Here is a 17,004-nt window from a genome sequence, read left to right on the forward strand (position 1 = left end):
GGTTTTTCCATGGGGTCACATTGTCCAGTGTTGTCCTTGAGAGCAGGCAGGTTAAATCAGGCAGGCTATAGCAGTTTTCATTTAGGGCCCCAGGGGTTTTGCAGTACTTTAAGTTTTCTAAGTTTCCAAGGATAGGAAAGGGTTAGTTAAAAAGTTGGGGTAGTTCTTCAGTGATACCTTTTATCATAAAGGCTAAGTTTAGAATAACATAAAGGTGTCAATTACTTGTACAGGAAGAACCTGTTTCTATTGTCTATTGTAAAGAGAAGAGGAAATTATAAAGCCCAACTTCCTGAAAGAAAACATAATTATCACAAAAGTTTATACAGATTCTTTTCATTTTGAAGCTTGACAGAAAAAGTATGAAACTTTTTCTTATAAACAAATAAGTTAAAATTGGGAGAAACAAAAATATGTTATTTAAGGTACACATGAGGACTCAAGTATTTTATAAGAATAGAGACAGCATGACATAATAAAAAGAATACCAGGAAGACCTAGACTCAGATCCTTCTTTCAAATATTTATTAGCTATGTGACCCAGGCAAGTCACTCAACTACTGTATACTTCAGGCAACTCCTTTGGACATACATACTCATTCATAGACAGGTTGCAATCTACTTTGCTAAAGGGAGTTTCCTGGGAGGTCCTTCCTTGCATCCTAGAAATAATTTAGCAAAATTTGTCAATTGAAAGTAAAAATGCCTGAGATTTATAATATGCCAAATGTTCAGCAAACAATCATTATCTTATATGATGATACTGAATCACTTGAACACAATCACTTCCTTGCATTCTTTTGCTAGACTATTAGACATTTTTTCTATTTTAATAGTTTCATTTTAAAAATAATACTAAAATGACAAATGTGTGCTTTAGAGACTTGATCAGGAGATATGATCAACTTAATGAGTTTATAGGGAGGTAAGTTTTTATTCAAAATTTTGTTATTAGAAGAACCAGGATTTTTAAGAACATAACAAGGTAGCTATTGGCAGAAAAGGTCAAGTTTTCAATAATAAGCAGTTGCAACCAACACATTAGATAAACAATATCTGTCAATTAACTAAGAACATCTAGTTCACTAAATCTTAATCTTAAATAAGAAATACTCACTAGTTGGTTAGAAACCAATATGGTGCCATAGAGCTGAACCTGAAGAAATGGCTTTGATAGGATAGTAGCACAGAGAGTAAAAGAAAGGGAAATGAGTTGGGATTGAAAGCTTTAAAACAGCTCAGTCAAGGATTTCTCTGCCTTTACACAGTTTACATCCCAAGAAAAAAGTTCATATGCCAACTATGGGGCAGGAGTGGGTCATGGATAAAAGAGAGACATTCTATACATTCTACTAGATATATATTTGTATTTGGCAAAGCCACCTGATATATACAAAATGAGGTAGGCTTGAATTAAACATGACCCACTCCTTAAGTGAGCCACATACCAAGGAATTTGGTGAGTAAAGTCATACAAAATGCATGATTACTTTGGGGTCCTTAATCTTTTTTTTATTTATATCATAGATCTTTTTGGCATTTAGCTGAAGTCTAGGGATCCTTTCACAGAACAGTTTTTAAAATGCATACAATAAAATACATAAGATTGCAAAGGAATCCAATTATATTAAAATATAATTATCAAAAACAAAGAAACAAGTACATGGACTCCTAAGGAAGAGCTGCTTGAAGCAATGAGAGAATTTAACTTGTCCATGTCATAAGTAAGCAGGTCTTAATGTCAAAGCTTCTCAGCAACCCCAAGACCTGCCCTCTATCCAACATTATCTCTTAAATAGGACATTAAAAGTATTCCTAAAAGACCATGTCAGGCACACCTAATGTCTTTCAAGGAAGCTAAAAAATAAAGGACAAAGAAACTACACAGTATTGTCTAACTCAATTATACAGTTTCTAAGAATTAAGAATACTAGCCAGTTCAGCATGTACCCACTATAACCCATGGCTCCTCCCAGGAAAGGAATAACTACAGGGCAGTGTAATACAATGGGGAAAACTCTGGATTGGAATTCTAAGAGAGCTAGTTTTCAGTTTCTGTTCTATTACTAAACAGTAATATGATCCAGAACTCAGTAGAGTGCCTGGCAGATAGATATAATTGAATGAATGAATGAATTGTGGACAAGTCACTTAACCTGTATGGTTCCCAATTTCTTCATCTGTAAAGTGAGGGGATTATTAAAAATGATCTCTAATGTTTCTTTCAGTTCAAAACTATATATTCTAATGCTACTTTGTTTTGCTTAACTACACTTATTGCTTATAATTATTGTATGTGAATCACTGGGTAAGAAATGTGGTATTAAAAAAGAAAGAAAAGATCATTGGTGAAACATTAACAGAAAGAAGTTCAGAAGGGGACATAAAAAAGGAAGATAGTTTTACCACTATATAACAAGTTTAATATGTATAAAAAAGGTATGTAATAAAAGTTGAAGTTTCTTTTTTCTCTGTTTTTTGTCCATTGAAATGTTTAGGTTATAATAAAAAAATTTAAATAAATTCTATAATCTAGTCCCAAAGATCTGGGCAATCTCAAAAGGAAAGGAGAAGATTTATCCCATTCTGGTCCTAATGTATATTCTAATTGGTTCCCTGGAAATCTAGGATTACCCAGAATAGTAGGTTTTCTAAGAAGTATTACAAAATTGAGTGAAGGATGATAATGAAAAGGAGAAAGAAGGAAGAGAAGGAGCAGAAGGAAGAGAAGAAAAAAGAAGAAGAGGTAGCTCACGTATATCAAGATTCGTAAGAAAGAAGCTTGATAATAATATGCATTCAGAGCTAGTGAACAGACCCAGGTTCAAATACAAACTACTGCTTATTTCCCAAGATGACCTGATAAATCATTTAATTTGAGTTTTAGTTTTCTGATCTATAAAATAAGGAATTTGGGTTAGATGACCTCTGAGGTCCCTTCTAATTAAATCTGTGGTATAATTGTATGATCAAAGTGGTTTAAATAGAATGTACTTTACATAATTAGGAGGCAATAGATAGGACAATGGACCTCAAGTAAGAAAGACCTAGGTTTCAAACTTTGCCTCAGTTACTTGCTAACTGTGTGAGCCCAAAAAAAGTCAACAAAATTTTCTATTTCATTTCCTTATCTGTAAAAGGAAAATTGTGGACGTTCCTTCCAACTCCAAATCTAGAATCCTATGATCATTGTAATGCCAGAGAAACTGAGGCAAGACAGAGACTAGTTTTTAATAATTTAATTGTGGAGTGTTTTAGACTGAGACTAGCCAGGTGTGTAGTACTCTTGTCTCAAAGCATTCAACAACTAAGACAGGAGACTTTTATAGTTCTCCAAGTATAGAGTTAGCTAAGTATCTTCAGGAGATATTGAAATAAAATACACTATAAGAATAATATAATTTTAGTAGAAATTAAAATAGAATACAGAATAGGCTTATACATTTACGAAGGTGGTTAAGGGAACTGGGAAGTTTGAGAGAAACTAATAAATGGGTTGAAAAATTGATAGCCAGGGGGCAGCTAGGTGACGCAGTGGATAGAGCACCAGCTCTGAAGTCAGGAGGACCTGAGTTCAAATGTGACCTCAGACACTTAACACTTCCTAGCTGTATGATCCTGGGCAAGTCACTAAACCCCAATTGCCTCAGCAAAATAAAAAATAAAAAAAGAAAAAGAAAAATTGATAGCCTTGAATTATTACCTTTGAAGATTAAAAAAAAAAGAGAGTTGCTTTAGCAAATTTCAACAATTTCAGAAAAGGTTTGTAGGCAGAATAACATTATTTTCCATCTCCTTTGAAAAAAAATATATTTGGATGTGCTTGTTCCCCTGCTGTCTATTATTAGATCCTATCTTTTAAAAAGAGAGAAGCAATTATGGTTCCCTTATGTGATAGAAATGGCAAGCTAAAGGAAAATTAAGTAACAAACCCTAAAAGATTAGCATAGCTGGGCAACAATAAATTTTACTCCACTGAGAGAACAAGGGAAAAGAGTAGGATATAGTTAGGAAAATGTAAAAGGTGTTCCATGTTTCAAAAAGGTGAGATCAAGATAGGAATTGCCCACCTTCCAGTTAATAATCTATATAATTTAATTTAATCTGTCCTAATCTGACTAAAATTTTTCCTACACAAATGGCACATATGAGAATAATTTTAAATGGAACCTAGTGGGTCTTGCCAAGACTGAAAGGCTCCAAGAAGGTTTACTTCTAAGAGGACAGATATCCTGACAAGTCTCCAAAGCAGATTTCTAAAGCACTTTGCTTCTCAAATATTCAGCAAATGAGTCACAAAGACTTTACAACATGATTTATGTTCTGTACTCTAAAGGAAGATTATCTGAGATTCTTGATCAATTATAAAATCAGCAAATCTGTAATACTTTTCAGTTTATTCTTTGAATCATCCCTGGCATTTGAAGTGACTGAAGAATAACTGGCACATCCTATGTAGCTAGATTAAAGAAACAGATTCTTCAAGCTTTCTGGAATACCTGTCTAGATATAGTTACATCAGAGTCTAATCCTAATTCACCTTTTTGAACATATTTGTAAAATGTTGCTAAAAGAACTAACATGCATTTCACAGTGATTGCAAAGAGTTGTGCTGAGGTGTTTTTCAGATAAACAAATGATGCATAATGGCAGAAGAAAAAGCAATATATCACAAAAAAATAAATAGATCTCTGAGTAAAGTAGAAACCAGTGACCTAAAAAAGAAACAACAAAACATAGCTTTTCCTTAGCTGTAGAAAGATGGGAACTACTTCTATAAAATATTCTATACATTTAGAGCTGGAAGAAGATATGTCAGAGGTCAAGTAGTCCAATTCCCCTCATTTTATAGATTCACCCAGGATCCCCAAAGTAGAAAGTAACAGGTGAGATTTGAACTCAGATCCTCTCATGCCAGAGCCAGTACTCTTTCCAATGTACCAAACTAATATTTTGCTTAATTGTTTTTTGTTTTGTTTTTTTTTAATTTGGGGGAGAAGGGAACCCAGAGAATTTGGCCACAAGATAGTAATCAGTTTGGAACATAAATAGGAATGACAACAGTGCAAAGACAAAATATTTTAAAATGTTCAGATAAAATGAACAAATATGCTAATACCCATAACAAATCATATACATGCAATTCATCATCAAGGCAAAGAATCAACATAAAATTCTAAAACTGTTGGTACTACTCACCCCAGAGAGTATTTTATATTTCTTAAGAGTGCTTTTGGTCTTAGAATCTTCTGTTTGTAAAGCCAGCATTGATTCCACCATTATTGTGCTTGTTTTGAGAGTAGCCAGTAGCTGTCTCTTTCCCTCTGTTGGCTAACAAAGAGTGCTACAAGACAGATCAATGGCATGAGCCTGTGAAGATATATGGAGGACTGAGGCCCTGCAGCTATTGGGCAATCTAAAAGTATTTAAAAAAAAAAAAAGAAAGAAAGAAAGAAAGCAATTACACATGACTATCAAGAGATAAAAGTCCAGTTTTAATGTACTGTAAATAGCCTCATCTTGCGTACAATAATCAGATGTCACTACGTTCTGTTCCACACGTACAATTCTCTTATTAAAGAAATAGCTTAAATTATACCTGCTTCAATGTTTTCTATTCTGCTGCAAACCTAAAATGCAGCGAAATAATGATAACCATCTTAATTTCTTTCAAATCTGCACTAGTACTGGAATAGACATATTATACTTTTAGTTAATTTGCTTATGAAGGAAAATATAGTTTCTTAAATGAAGAAAATGTTCAAATTTACTAAATTTGCATTGCTCTGGACACCTCAGGAGATATTCTAGTCCAGGCTCCTAAACAATTAGAAACTGTTTATGTTGCTTTTTAAAATAAGTAACAATTTGTGATACTAGAATTCAGTGTCTTATATAATATCCAATCAGGAAGTCTTCAAATTTCAGCCTAAACCCCTAAGGCAATTACAAACATTCACTCCCTTAAGAAAATAAAAATTTTAAACTGTTTTCCTTTATGACTGAAAACCAATAGATGCCTTTACTCCTATCCTTAGTTTCCCATTCCTCCTAGAAGTTCCAAGTTCTCTGATTATATTTACTACCCTTATTCCTCATCAAGATCCATCTCCAGCATCTTTTCTTTGCCTTTACACAAATTGTCCCCCTTTTCCCAAATTCAGTGCCTCCTTACCTTTTTATTCTCTAATAATCTCTACCTTCTTACAAAGCTCAGTTCAAATGCTACCTTCTCTATCAGAAAACTTCAGATCTCCTCCAATGGTTGGTGCCTTCCCCACCAAGAATTCCTACTGTGTAAAAACATGGGGCAAAGCTTCTTTGGACTAAACTTATTTGCCTAGGCTAATCCAAGAAAAGCTGTTATATAGGGTGGAGCAGGACAGAGACAAAGCCTTGCCCCCTGGGTCACTCTCTTTTTTGATCCCTTTACCAGGAAAAGCCTTGGGGAGAAAAGAGTTGAGATTTGAAAATCGGGCAATAACTAGCTGGATTTATTTTGCTTTTTGTCCTAAAGAGCTTGGAATTTGGGCCTTTTTAATTTATGTGGGAAATGTTTTATCTGACATTTCATTAATGCTTTTGAATTTCATGTCCTCTGCCTTATTAAAGTAAACATATTAGTGGGGAATTGTGAAATATGGTTTTATTATGTGGACCAACAGAAAATCTAAGAATTAATCTAATTGTTCATAGGAGGACTACCCTCTGGGAGTTTTGGAAGGTGCCTCTGAAGTGCTACACTAAGATGTGTGTCTATTTCCCCAACAGAAGATATGCTTCAAATTAAGATAACTCTGAGGTACCACCTCACACCTTTCAGATGACTAAGAAGATAGGAAAAGATAATGATAAATATTGGAGGGGATGTGGGAAAATTTGAACAGTAATACATTGTTGGTGGAGTTGTGAAATGATCCAACCATTCTGTATCCCAAGAGATGATTAAAAAAAAAAAAAAAAAAGGAAAAGACCCTTATGTGCAAAAATGTTTGTAGCAACTCTTTTTGTAGTGGCAAGGAACTAGAAATTGAGTGGATGCCCATCATTTGCGGAATGGATAAATAAGTTATGGTATATGAAGGTAATGGAATATTATTGTTCTCTGAGAAATGATGAGCAAGCTCATTTCAGAAAAACATGGGAAGATCTATATGAACTGATTCTGAGTGAAGTGAGCAGAGCCAGGAGAATGTTGTATATAGTAATAATAAGATTATGTGATGATCAACTGTGATGGATTTAGCTCTTCTCAATATTGCAGTGACTCAATGCAATTCAGTAGCCCAGGGATGGAAAATGTCTATGACATCCAAAGAGAAAACTGCATAATGAATGTGGATCTAAATATAGTATTTTCACCTTTTTGTGTGTTTATTTGTTTTCTTTCTTGTGGGTTTTTTTCTTTTTTGTCTGATTTTTCTCCCACAACATGACAAATATGAAAATATGTTAAAAAGGATAGCACATATTTAGTCTATATATCAAATTGCTTATTGTCTTGGGGAGGGGGGAAGTAAGATAGGGTTGGAGAAAAATTTGGAACACCAAGTTTTACAAATGTGAATGTTGAAAACTACCATTATACATGTATTTGAAAAAATAAAATACTACTGAGAAAAAAAAAAAACTTTTGAATAAAAAAAAAAAAAAAAAAAAAAAAAAGATAAATAAGGTATGCTCCTTTAGGGTATTAGGGAATTTCTCAATCCCAAAGTCCTAAAGTCTTCCCAAGATAGTAATTCCTCCCTGATAATCACTTTAATTAGAATTCAATAAATCTAGAAGCAAGGCTAAAAGACAGCATCTAGATGAGCTTAGGTACCTACATATGCTTTTTTAAAACTTTGGGGTAATATCATATGCTGCAGAAAGTCATTTAGTCACTTTCCTTTTTGAGAGGTAAAGTATAAGGGAAGGGATGTCAGGTAATCTGGGGAGAAATTAGAGAGACATGTCTCTAAATAGAATTGGTGAGTGGAATAAAATAAACATTGCTATCACCCACAATGTATCAAGTTTGTGTCCAAGAATTATAAAATCCTGTTATCTGATCATAATTTATTTACTTTCCATTTGTCACTGTCCTTTGTCCACTATGTAATCTTCAATCCCTCATTGTACCCCTACATTAACCACTCTCCCTTTTTTCCATATTAACCCTTTAGTAAACCAGCTCAGCTCTACACTATCCTTTTCTCTTGAGTTTTTGTCCCTCTTATCAGACTGCCAATTGTACCTTGCCAAGCTTCAGCCTTGGATAATTACCACCTTTCTCTGCCTTGAATAAAGGTAAATCTAAAGAGAAGAAAGTGTCTAAAAGAGAATTATTAATAGTATTAAAGACTACAGAGGTCAAGAACAATGAAGAGTGAAGAAAAGCCATTGGGTATAACTATGAGAAGATCATCTGTAAACTTTGGAGATAGAAATTTTGGTTGTTCAGATAGCATAGTTGCCTACTTCTCAGGCTCCTTTGCTGGACCCTAATCCAGTCTCACTTGGGAAACTCAATGGAGCTCAAGAATTTAATTATTATTCTTCTCTAATCTCTCTGATGGCCTCCAGCCTTGTATCTACAACATTTCAAACTGGATATCTAGTAGATATTTTAAACATGCTCAGAACAGAACTCTATCTTTCTCTCTAACCTCCCTACTTAGCCCTCCCAATCTCCCACCTCTGGGGGAAAAATAATTTACATATTACTATGAAGGACACTACATGCTCCCAGCCTTAGAAACTAGATGTCGTCCAGGATTCCTCATTTGGGAGGGGCAATCCTAAACAGCCAGATATTTATGACATTTCAAGGAACAGCAGAACTGAGAATATCTAGTAATATTCCTTCACACACACACACACACACACACACACACACACACACACACACACACACACACACAGAGACAACACCCATCTTAGTTAATGGGTCTTTGATAGCCATCCTTCTGCCTATCATATTACCCAGTGTGGGAGAAACTGAAAAGAAACAGCCCTACTCTACAGTTTTGTAATGTTAATAAAACAAGGAAAATTGGGAGCTGGAGAAATCTCAAGACATTTCTCCTCCTTGGTAGATCAAAGATGTCTTTACATCATACATGAAGGGACAGAGGAGATATTAAATATTAGATTGCTAAGGTCCTTGTCAGTTCTAAAATTCTAAGATACTAGATAACTGAGAAAAATCATGACCCTCCAGAACCTTAGGGAAATGCTGATAATTTTTTTTCTTTTTTTTTGGAGAAATAAATGCTGACCAGGCTATCTTGTGGATGAAGTTGCCTATTATATAGTTAAAATCCTGAAGAGAAACTTCAGTTGTTCCTAATTCCTCTATCATTTACCTAGTTTTAATACTATTATTCTAGTGAATGTGCTACTTACTACATGTTCAAACTTCTGTTCCTTTTCTGTCTTCTGAATCTTGGATTCACTCCTAAATTATTGTATCCTTAAGTACAACTACATTGTTTATTCTATTCAACCTGTTGTTGTTTGTCCTTCATTTTCAAAGAGAACCATGACATCAAGAAGGTGATGCCGTGACATAAAAGTGAATTGGATTTTAAGTGAGAAAGGGCTGTGTAAGGCCACCTATCTCACTTTCCCCTTCAGAGCAATCTGGGTCTAGTGGTAAGACACAGATCAGGAGATGGATCCTAGATACAATAGGAGACTTTGGCTTTTTTAAACTAAGGTCTTCAACAAGTCTCAGTTTGACTGAAGCCATAACCATTCAATGGTTAATCCTAGGTAAAAATTGAGGAAAAAAATCTCTTCTTTCACCTAATTTAAAAAAAATATATATATATATATATGTATGTATATATACATATAAACAAATAAATAAATAAATATGGAGAGGAAAACTCAGGATTTCTGGCCAAAGCAGAAATTGCTATTTACAGTAGATCTAAATCAATCAGGACTCAAATAAAGACAAAATAGGACTTGGCCTGAGACCGGTTGGTGGCCAATCTACAAGAATCAGATTGGTTTTGATTTTTTGAAACACAGAAATGCATCATCTATTATAACTCAAGTTTAGGAAAAACACTTCTGTTACATGAACTTCGGATTCCTCCTTCCTTGGACTTTAAACCCTCAAATATGTCCCAGAATCCATGGTTTCCGCAAAGTCTCCTGGGCAGAATCTTTAGTAGACCAGAAACCCAAGTTGTCATGAGATGAACAAAATCTTGCTCCACTTTTTTTTTTTTGAGAGAGAGCACCTGAAGCCTACTTCGGATAATTTCATTGGATACCAGAAACTTGTGCTTGCTCCCAGTCCCACAACCACTGTCTCATTATAATTTTAGCGGCAGGAGCCTGATGCTGACTCTTTGAAAGAAACATCTCTAAAGACTTCTCCAATACTACCAAAAACAATAGATTCTGAGTAACAGATCTTGTTGATATTTATTTTCTGTTGACATATTCAATACCCTTGTCCTCAATTCTTAGGAATTGGTGGGGGGGGGGGTAAGAAAGTGGGAAATGTGGAGTTTGAGATAAAGGGAAAAAAGACCACTGACAACAGAATCAAAACACTGGGATTCAAATCCTCCCTCTGCTAGCTACTACCTGGGTGACTTTGGGCAAGTCACAACTTTATTGGGTCTCAGTTTTCTCATCTGTGAAATGAGGATTAATTGGATCAGATGTTCTCTGAGGTTCCTTTTAGGTTTAAATCTATGCTCCTGTGATTTTTAAGTTGACTGCTCAAATCCCCTCTAATGCTAAAAATATTTTGTGAAGTCATTTTAAAATCAGGTCTTCCTAAGTTATCCACTATTCAGTGCCACCTTACTTTGGAAAAGCATGAAGTTTTCCCACTATAGTGATGAAGAGGGGACCCTGCAACTCTAAAAATCCTAAAGGAGAAAATCTCCTTCAACTCTTCCTCAATGAGGGACTTCACCCCAAGAGACAAACAGTTTCATCCTTGTTATCTAGGTGGAGCCTAGGAAGATTTTTAAAAGGAGATTTTTAAGAGTTTTTTTTAAGAGTTCGAGGGTCCTCTCTTCAGTGAGAGAGCTTAGTTAGTGACATAGCTTGGTGGGCCCTCAGAATATGTTACTCAGATAGCCCTGGCCTCCCAAGCAAGACCCAGAAATTTGTTCCAAACACACATCTGTTCTTGCTCAATCGTTTTCAGTTGTATCTTACTCTTTGTGATCCTATTTGGGGTTATCTTGGCAAAGATACTGGAGTGGTTTGCCATTTTCTTCTCCAGCTCATTTTACAGATGAAGAAACTGAGACAAACAGAGTTGAGTGACTTGCCCAGGTCCACACTACTGGTATATATGTCTGAGGCCAGATTTATACTCAGAAAGATAAGTCTTCTTGATTCCAAGAATAGCATTCTATTTATTATGCCCCCTTGCTGCCAAAAGTAACACAAAAGACACTATCAAACTGGATTTTTAAGACAAATTATAATTGAATGTGAGAGAAAGAGGAAACCTGGGAAGATAAAAAACAGACCTTGAAACATAGAGCTATATTTTGAGAGACCTATCCTCCATGGAGACAGACCCTAGAAAATCATAGGGAAACTGTTGGTGAGGCCACTGACATGGGGAGAAAGTAAAACAAGACTAGATAAGAGTTCACCTGGGATGTAGCCTGGGAAGCAAGGAGAGAAAGAAAAGAAATATTTCATCTGGGAGGTTAAAGAGAGTGATGGTAAATGCCTAATTTAGTTTTTCCAGAAACAAACAAAAAAAGTACACACAACACATTTTAAAATCTAATCTGCATTATTAACCTGTACTTTATTACTTTCTTAAGTTTAGACAATCAAGAAAATAATAAATCAGGCCTTGATTTGTAGTTAGTCAATTTCTGAAATGCAAATTTAGATTTATTATCATTTCCCTCAAGCAGGTATAAACTAATGCCAGTACACTATTGAATAGGTTTCTATTTTAACTAATTATTCTTGTTAATGAGGTGCTAAAAATCAGTTGTTTCTAACTGAAAAAGGAGTATAAGTGTTGTTACCAATCTCTTTTGGCATGCTGGTTCAAAGCCTTTGTCACAACGTGGTGTGCATTAAAAAATGCAAACTGGACCTATCATTTAAAACCCTCCATTAATATTACTCTGACCTGTTTTTCTTGGTTATTTCATAATTTTCACCTTCACACATTCTACATTCTAATGAAATTTGTCTACTATTATTCCCAGAAGTCAACATATTAGCTCCCAATTTTGTATCTCAATATATGGAATACTATCCCTCTTCATCCCAACTTCTTAGAATACTGAAGGTCTTAAAGCCTAAGTTCTTCCAAAATGCCTCCAAAAATCTTTCCTCATTTTCTCCTTTTCCACTCACCTTCCAGCTTCTAGCATTGTTTCTCTTTCTTCTAACTCTCATGGCTATGAATTTCTGTTTGCATGTCATTTTTTCTTTTGGAGAATGGTAAATTCCTTAAAAGAAGGAATCAGTTTTTTGTTTTGTTTTCATATGCCCAGTGTCTTGAATATGGGGGACAAAATAAGTATTTACTTAATTGAACTGCTTCTTGAAGAAAGGGCACCACCACATCATACTGAAATTTCTTAGTAGATGTTTATAAATACCTATTAAGTGATCAGCATGTGGCAGCTACTAGGGAAATTAGTAATTAATTTATAGAATGACTTCTAAAAATATCTCTTAGAATCACTATAGGAAAGCGAATAATGGTCTAAGTACTCTGTGATGTGATACAAAAGGGCAATTTTGAGACAATCTTTTTGCTAATTTAGAAACTATGAAAAAATAATACTTGGTCATTAGAATTTGCAGCAACAATAACATTTTTTTACAATAAACATTGGCCTAATGGCATATGATACTACGTAATAGGTTTTTAGATATCATTTATATTTTCTGTTGGCTGTTAATAGTCTAAATAGGCTCCAATTACTAAGGAGCAGATTACTGAAAAATATGCTAAACTTTACCAATCTTGAAATCCCTAAAGTAAAAGAAACCAGATGTTAGAAAGAAGTGACCGATAACTTTAATGATAGCTGTTAGAAAAGCAAATAAAGAAGTTAGAAGAGAACTGATGCTGTTTGAGTGGTCTAGATTCCTGGTGGTCTAGAGGTTAATGGCTATAAGAGAGTTATTAAGAATCCCCTTTAAATAGGCCACAGGTTTTAGGAGTGAAAGAATTCACTCATTCCCGAATATTAGTTGCAAAATGAAAGTTTATTGTTAAATAGAAATCAGTTTACCAAGAGACTGACTTCTATAAGTGGCAGATCTATGGAAAATGGAGTTGCACTGAGAGAAGGCAGTTCTCAGTGAATGGAAGGGTCCTGACAGCTGAGTGAGCCACCGAGGTCCACCTGCAAAAGACTTTAGTAGATGGAAGCTATTATATTGGGTCTTGAGTGGGAATTGGGACAGTGAGCAGATCAGACCTGGTGGGGGTTGGCAGCCGGAGCAGATCAGAACAAGTGGGGGCTGGGACAGCCCAAGTTGGTTCAGACTCAGTGGGGGATAGGACAGCCCGGATCTCCTATTGGAATTCATAGGGATGCTTTTGACTTGGATTTGTAATTGAATCAATGGCTCTACCATTCTAGAAAGATAACTGGTCTAGAAGGATATGCCTCAGCCAGGAGGGGCTGAGAATCTGAAAGGAATCACAGATCAATAGGAAATAGTTTCTTAAAGGGACAAACAACCCACTTCAAGAAGATTCTATTACATGACCCAAGAAAAACAACATCAGATCAGACAGTTGACCTTCTTTCATTTCAATGCATCTGAAAAGTATTTTCAAAAATATCAAGATAAAAATTATTGCAGCTTTGTAGAGAATGAGGAAGTAGAGGAATTATATTAAAAACTTGATAAGAACTTACAAATATAATCAATATATACTTTGATACTTCATTATTTCAGTGCAAAGATAAGGATATGTAAACAGGAAAAAAATTATGGTTCAGGTATAAAAAATGAGAGATTTAAGGCTTATAGATTGTTGTTGTGGTTACCATTATCTTTATTGCTGTTGTTCAGTCATTCAGTTGTGTCTGACTCTCTATGACCTCATTGGCCATAGCATGCTAGGTCTTTCTATTTTCTATTCTCTCAAAGTCTGTCCAATTTCATTTTCATTGTTTCCATGATACTATCTTTCTCATCTTCTTAACTGACTCCTTTTCCTTTTGTTTTCAATCTTTCCCAACATCAGGATCTTTCCCAAACAGTCCCATTTTTTCATTATATAGCCATAATTTAAGCTTCAAAATTTGACCTTCAAGTGAATAAGCTGAATGATTTCTTTAAGTATTGGCTAATTTGATATTCTTGCAGTTCAAGTGACTTTCAGAAGTCTTCTTCAGCACCACAATTAGAAATCATTGACTCTGTGGAACTCAACAGAGCTTTGACAATATGGGCATTTGTTCAAAAGATGATCTCTCTCATTTTTAGGATATTGTCTAGATTTGCCATAGCTTTTCTTTCAAGGAGGAAGTGTCATTTAATTTCCAGGCTGCAGTCGCTATCTGCAGTATTCTTTGAGCCCAAGAATATAAAGTCTGACACTGCTTCTCTTTTTTATCCTCTATTTGCCAAGCAGTGATGGGACCCATTGCCAAGATCTTAGGTTTTTAGACATTAGGCTTTAAGCCAGCTTTTACACTATCCTCTTTCACCCTCATTAAGAAATTTTTAAATTCCTCTTCACTTTCTGTCTTCAGAAAGTTGGTCTATTATATTTCATCAAACACGACATGATCAAGCATATATCAAACTTGAATAACTGATCAACTAACCAATCAAAAACATGCATTAAGTCCTTTCAATGGTACTGTACTAGGTCCTAAAATACAAATACAAAGAATAAAATCCTTACTGTCAAGGAGTTAATATTTTATTGGAGAAATCAAGTACCTATACAAATCCACATGGAATATATATATATAAACAAAACACAAACAAATGCAAATTAGTTAAATAGAGGGTCATTAAAAAGAAAAGTCACTAGCTTTTGATAGTAGAGAGGAATCAGAAAGGCTTTCTGTAGAAAGTTGTATTTAAGCTGGGTCTTAAAAGAAGAAAACAATTTTATGAAGTAAATCTGAAAAGGAAATGCATATCAGGCATGAGAAATGGCCAGTGCATAAGCATGGAGACAAGAGATGAGAAAGATGTGATAAAGATATGGTATATAACTAAAACAACTCCAAACTAACTTATTTGAACAAATTTCTGAAACATGAAAGTGATGAAAAAATGACAATAATAATTTCATAAGAAATTTTATCAATGAATGAAAAATCAATTCATGTAAAATGCCTATCACTGCATTAACCAACATAATACAGTTAAAATAAAATTAAAAGACCTAGAAACCATCTCATAGCAGAAACACAATTTTCTTACCAAAAACAGATATGGGAGTCAAGAGAAGCATTTGTTCAGGATATTATTTCATCTGAAACTGAGAAAGATTGTGGAATGTTACAAGTAGTATCACATCATAAAGTAGAGATAAAAAGTGGAAGGAAAAACACATTTAAAGGAATATTGGTGAGAGAACCAAATAATGCCAAGTATATTTAGAAATGAAACAGGAAGGAAAGCAACTAACAAATGAAAAATGGAAAATACCTGTAAAGATTTTTGTAACAGCAGCCAATTTTCACTAAGAAGGACAATGGAGCCGCTACATTTAGGCTTGAGAATCACAGCCCTGGCTGTATTGAAAGAGGAAACAGAAGCAACTCTGAAGAAAACAAAGATAGGAAATAGAGCTAGATTCAAATCAAGTACACACAAAGGAAATCTGCATCAGTAATAACAATGTTGAGGGAATTAAGGGATTGGTTTTCTAGGGATATGAAAGAGAGGGGAATACTAAAGGCTCAGGGGAAAAAATCCTCACCTTTGTTTCTCATTATCTGAAAAACAACCATATTCCCACTTTCCCAACTACATAAATTTTTATGAGAATAATCCACACACAAAGAAGGAATCTTTGATAAAGACAATTGAAAGTATCAAGCAGGCTTTTACAGATAATATTATGCAATTGATTCTGTCCTCACTATCACACAATTAACTAAAAGATGTAAAAAATTGAAAATCCCACTAAATTTCCTAAACTTTTTGTGTGTCATTTTTCTTAAGTATTTGAGTTAGTAGAGCTGAATGATGTCTTGGAAGCTCTCTTCCAACAAGTTATTTCACATGTATATTTCAGAATAAGATATTTTGAAAGATACAACATATAATCTTGCTAAACATTTATCTGATAATTCATATCAGGCAAGAAATTAAACAGGAAAATGTATACTTGCCAAAGATGTTTGTCACCATCATAGAGGTCTAGTACAGAGTCCAAGTTGAAGCAAGATTCCCTATGGTGACATCCTCCAGATACTTTTGTTTATGCTAATTGCCAGAAGATAGAATCTACTAAAATAATTTCTTAATCATTGAAAAATATTTGACCTATCAAATGGGGAGGAAAGGCAAATGAGTAGAGAACTCTTACTGTATTAACTATAACATATTGTTAAATAGACAACTTAGGGAGCTCATCAGTATATCTGGGATAGATTCTAAAAATAGATAAGGAACTGGACTCAAAATTGAAGAGGAAAAAGAGAATAGATTAAATTACTTTAGGATTGTAAATTTTGTTTGTTTGTTTGGTTTTTTTAATCTTTAAATGACTCCCAAACTTCTTCCTAAAACACAAATCTTGTTTTAAAATACCAAAACTCTGCTTTTAATATTGTGTGATTTCAAATCATGGAATCCAATATCTCACAAAAATTTGAGTTGAAGATCCTCCAAAAGTCAATGGAAAAGTATATACTTAGATTATAGGTGTAAGCAGAATGTAACATATTAGAAGTGAGGAATTACATGATAGATGTGGTATAAAGAAATACCCACATTGATAAGTAAATAGATTTTACCTGTGTAACCTCTACAGAGTCCAATATGACATAGAAAGGACACTGGATTCTTATG

At 34.4% G+C, this 17,004-nt stretch overlaps 1 protein-coding gene across 1 annotated transcript in view; it reads right to left on the reverse strand.

Annotated features, from left to right (window-relative positions):
* Positions 1-5,380, reverse strand: part of ENPP3 (ectonucleotide pyrophosphatase/phosphodiesterase 3) — a 118,542-nt gene extending 113,162 nt beyond the window's left edge. Inside the window, exon 1 of the mRNA XM_074309819.1 lies at positions 5,200-5,380. Within this exon, the coding sequence (XP_074165920.1) occupies positions 5,200-5,280 (81 nt within the window). The 5' untranslated portion in view covers positions 5,281-5,380. The remainder of the gene's footprint in view (positions 1-5,199) is intronic.
* Positions 5,381-17,004: the final 11,624 nt, after the last annotated feature.

This window comes from Sminthopsis crassicaudata, chromosome 4 (genome assembly GCF_048593235.1).
Source record: "Sminthopsis crassicaudata isolate SCR6 chromosome 4, ASM4859323v1, whole genome shotgun sequence".
NCBI classification, from domain to species: domain Eukaryota; kingdom Metazoa; phylum Chordata; class Mammalia; order Dasyuromorphia; family Dasyuridae; genus Sminthopsis; species Sminthopsis crassicaudata.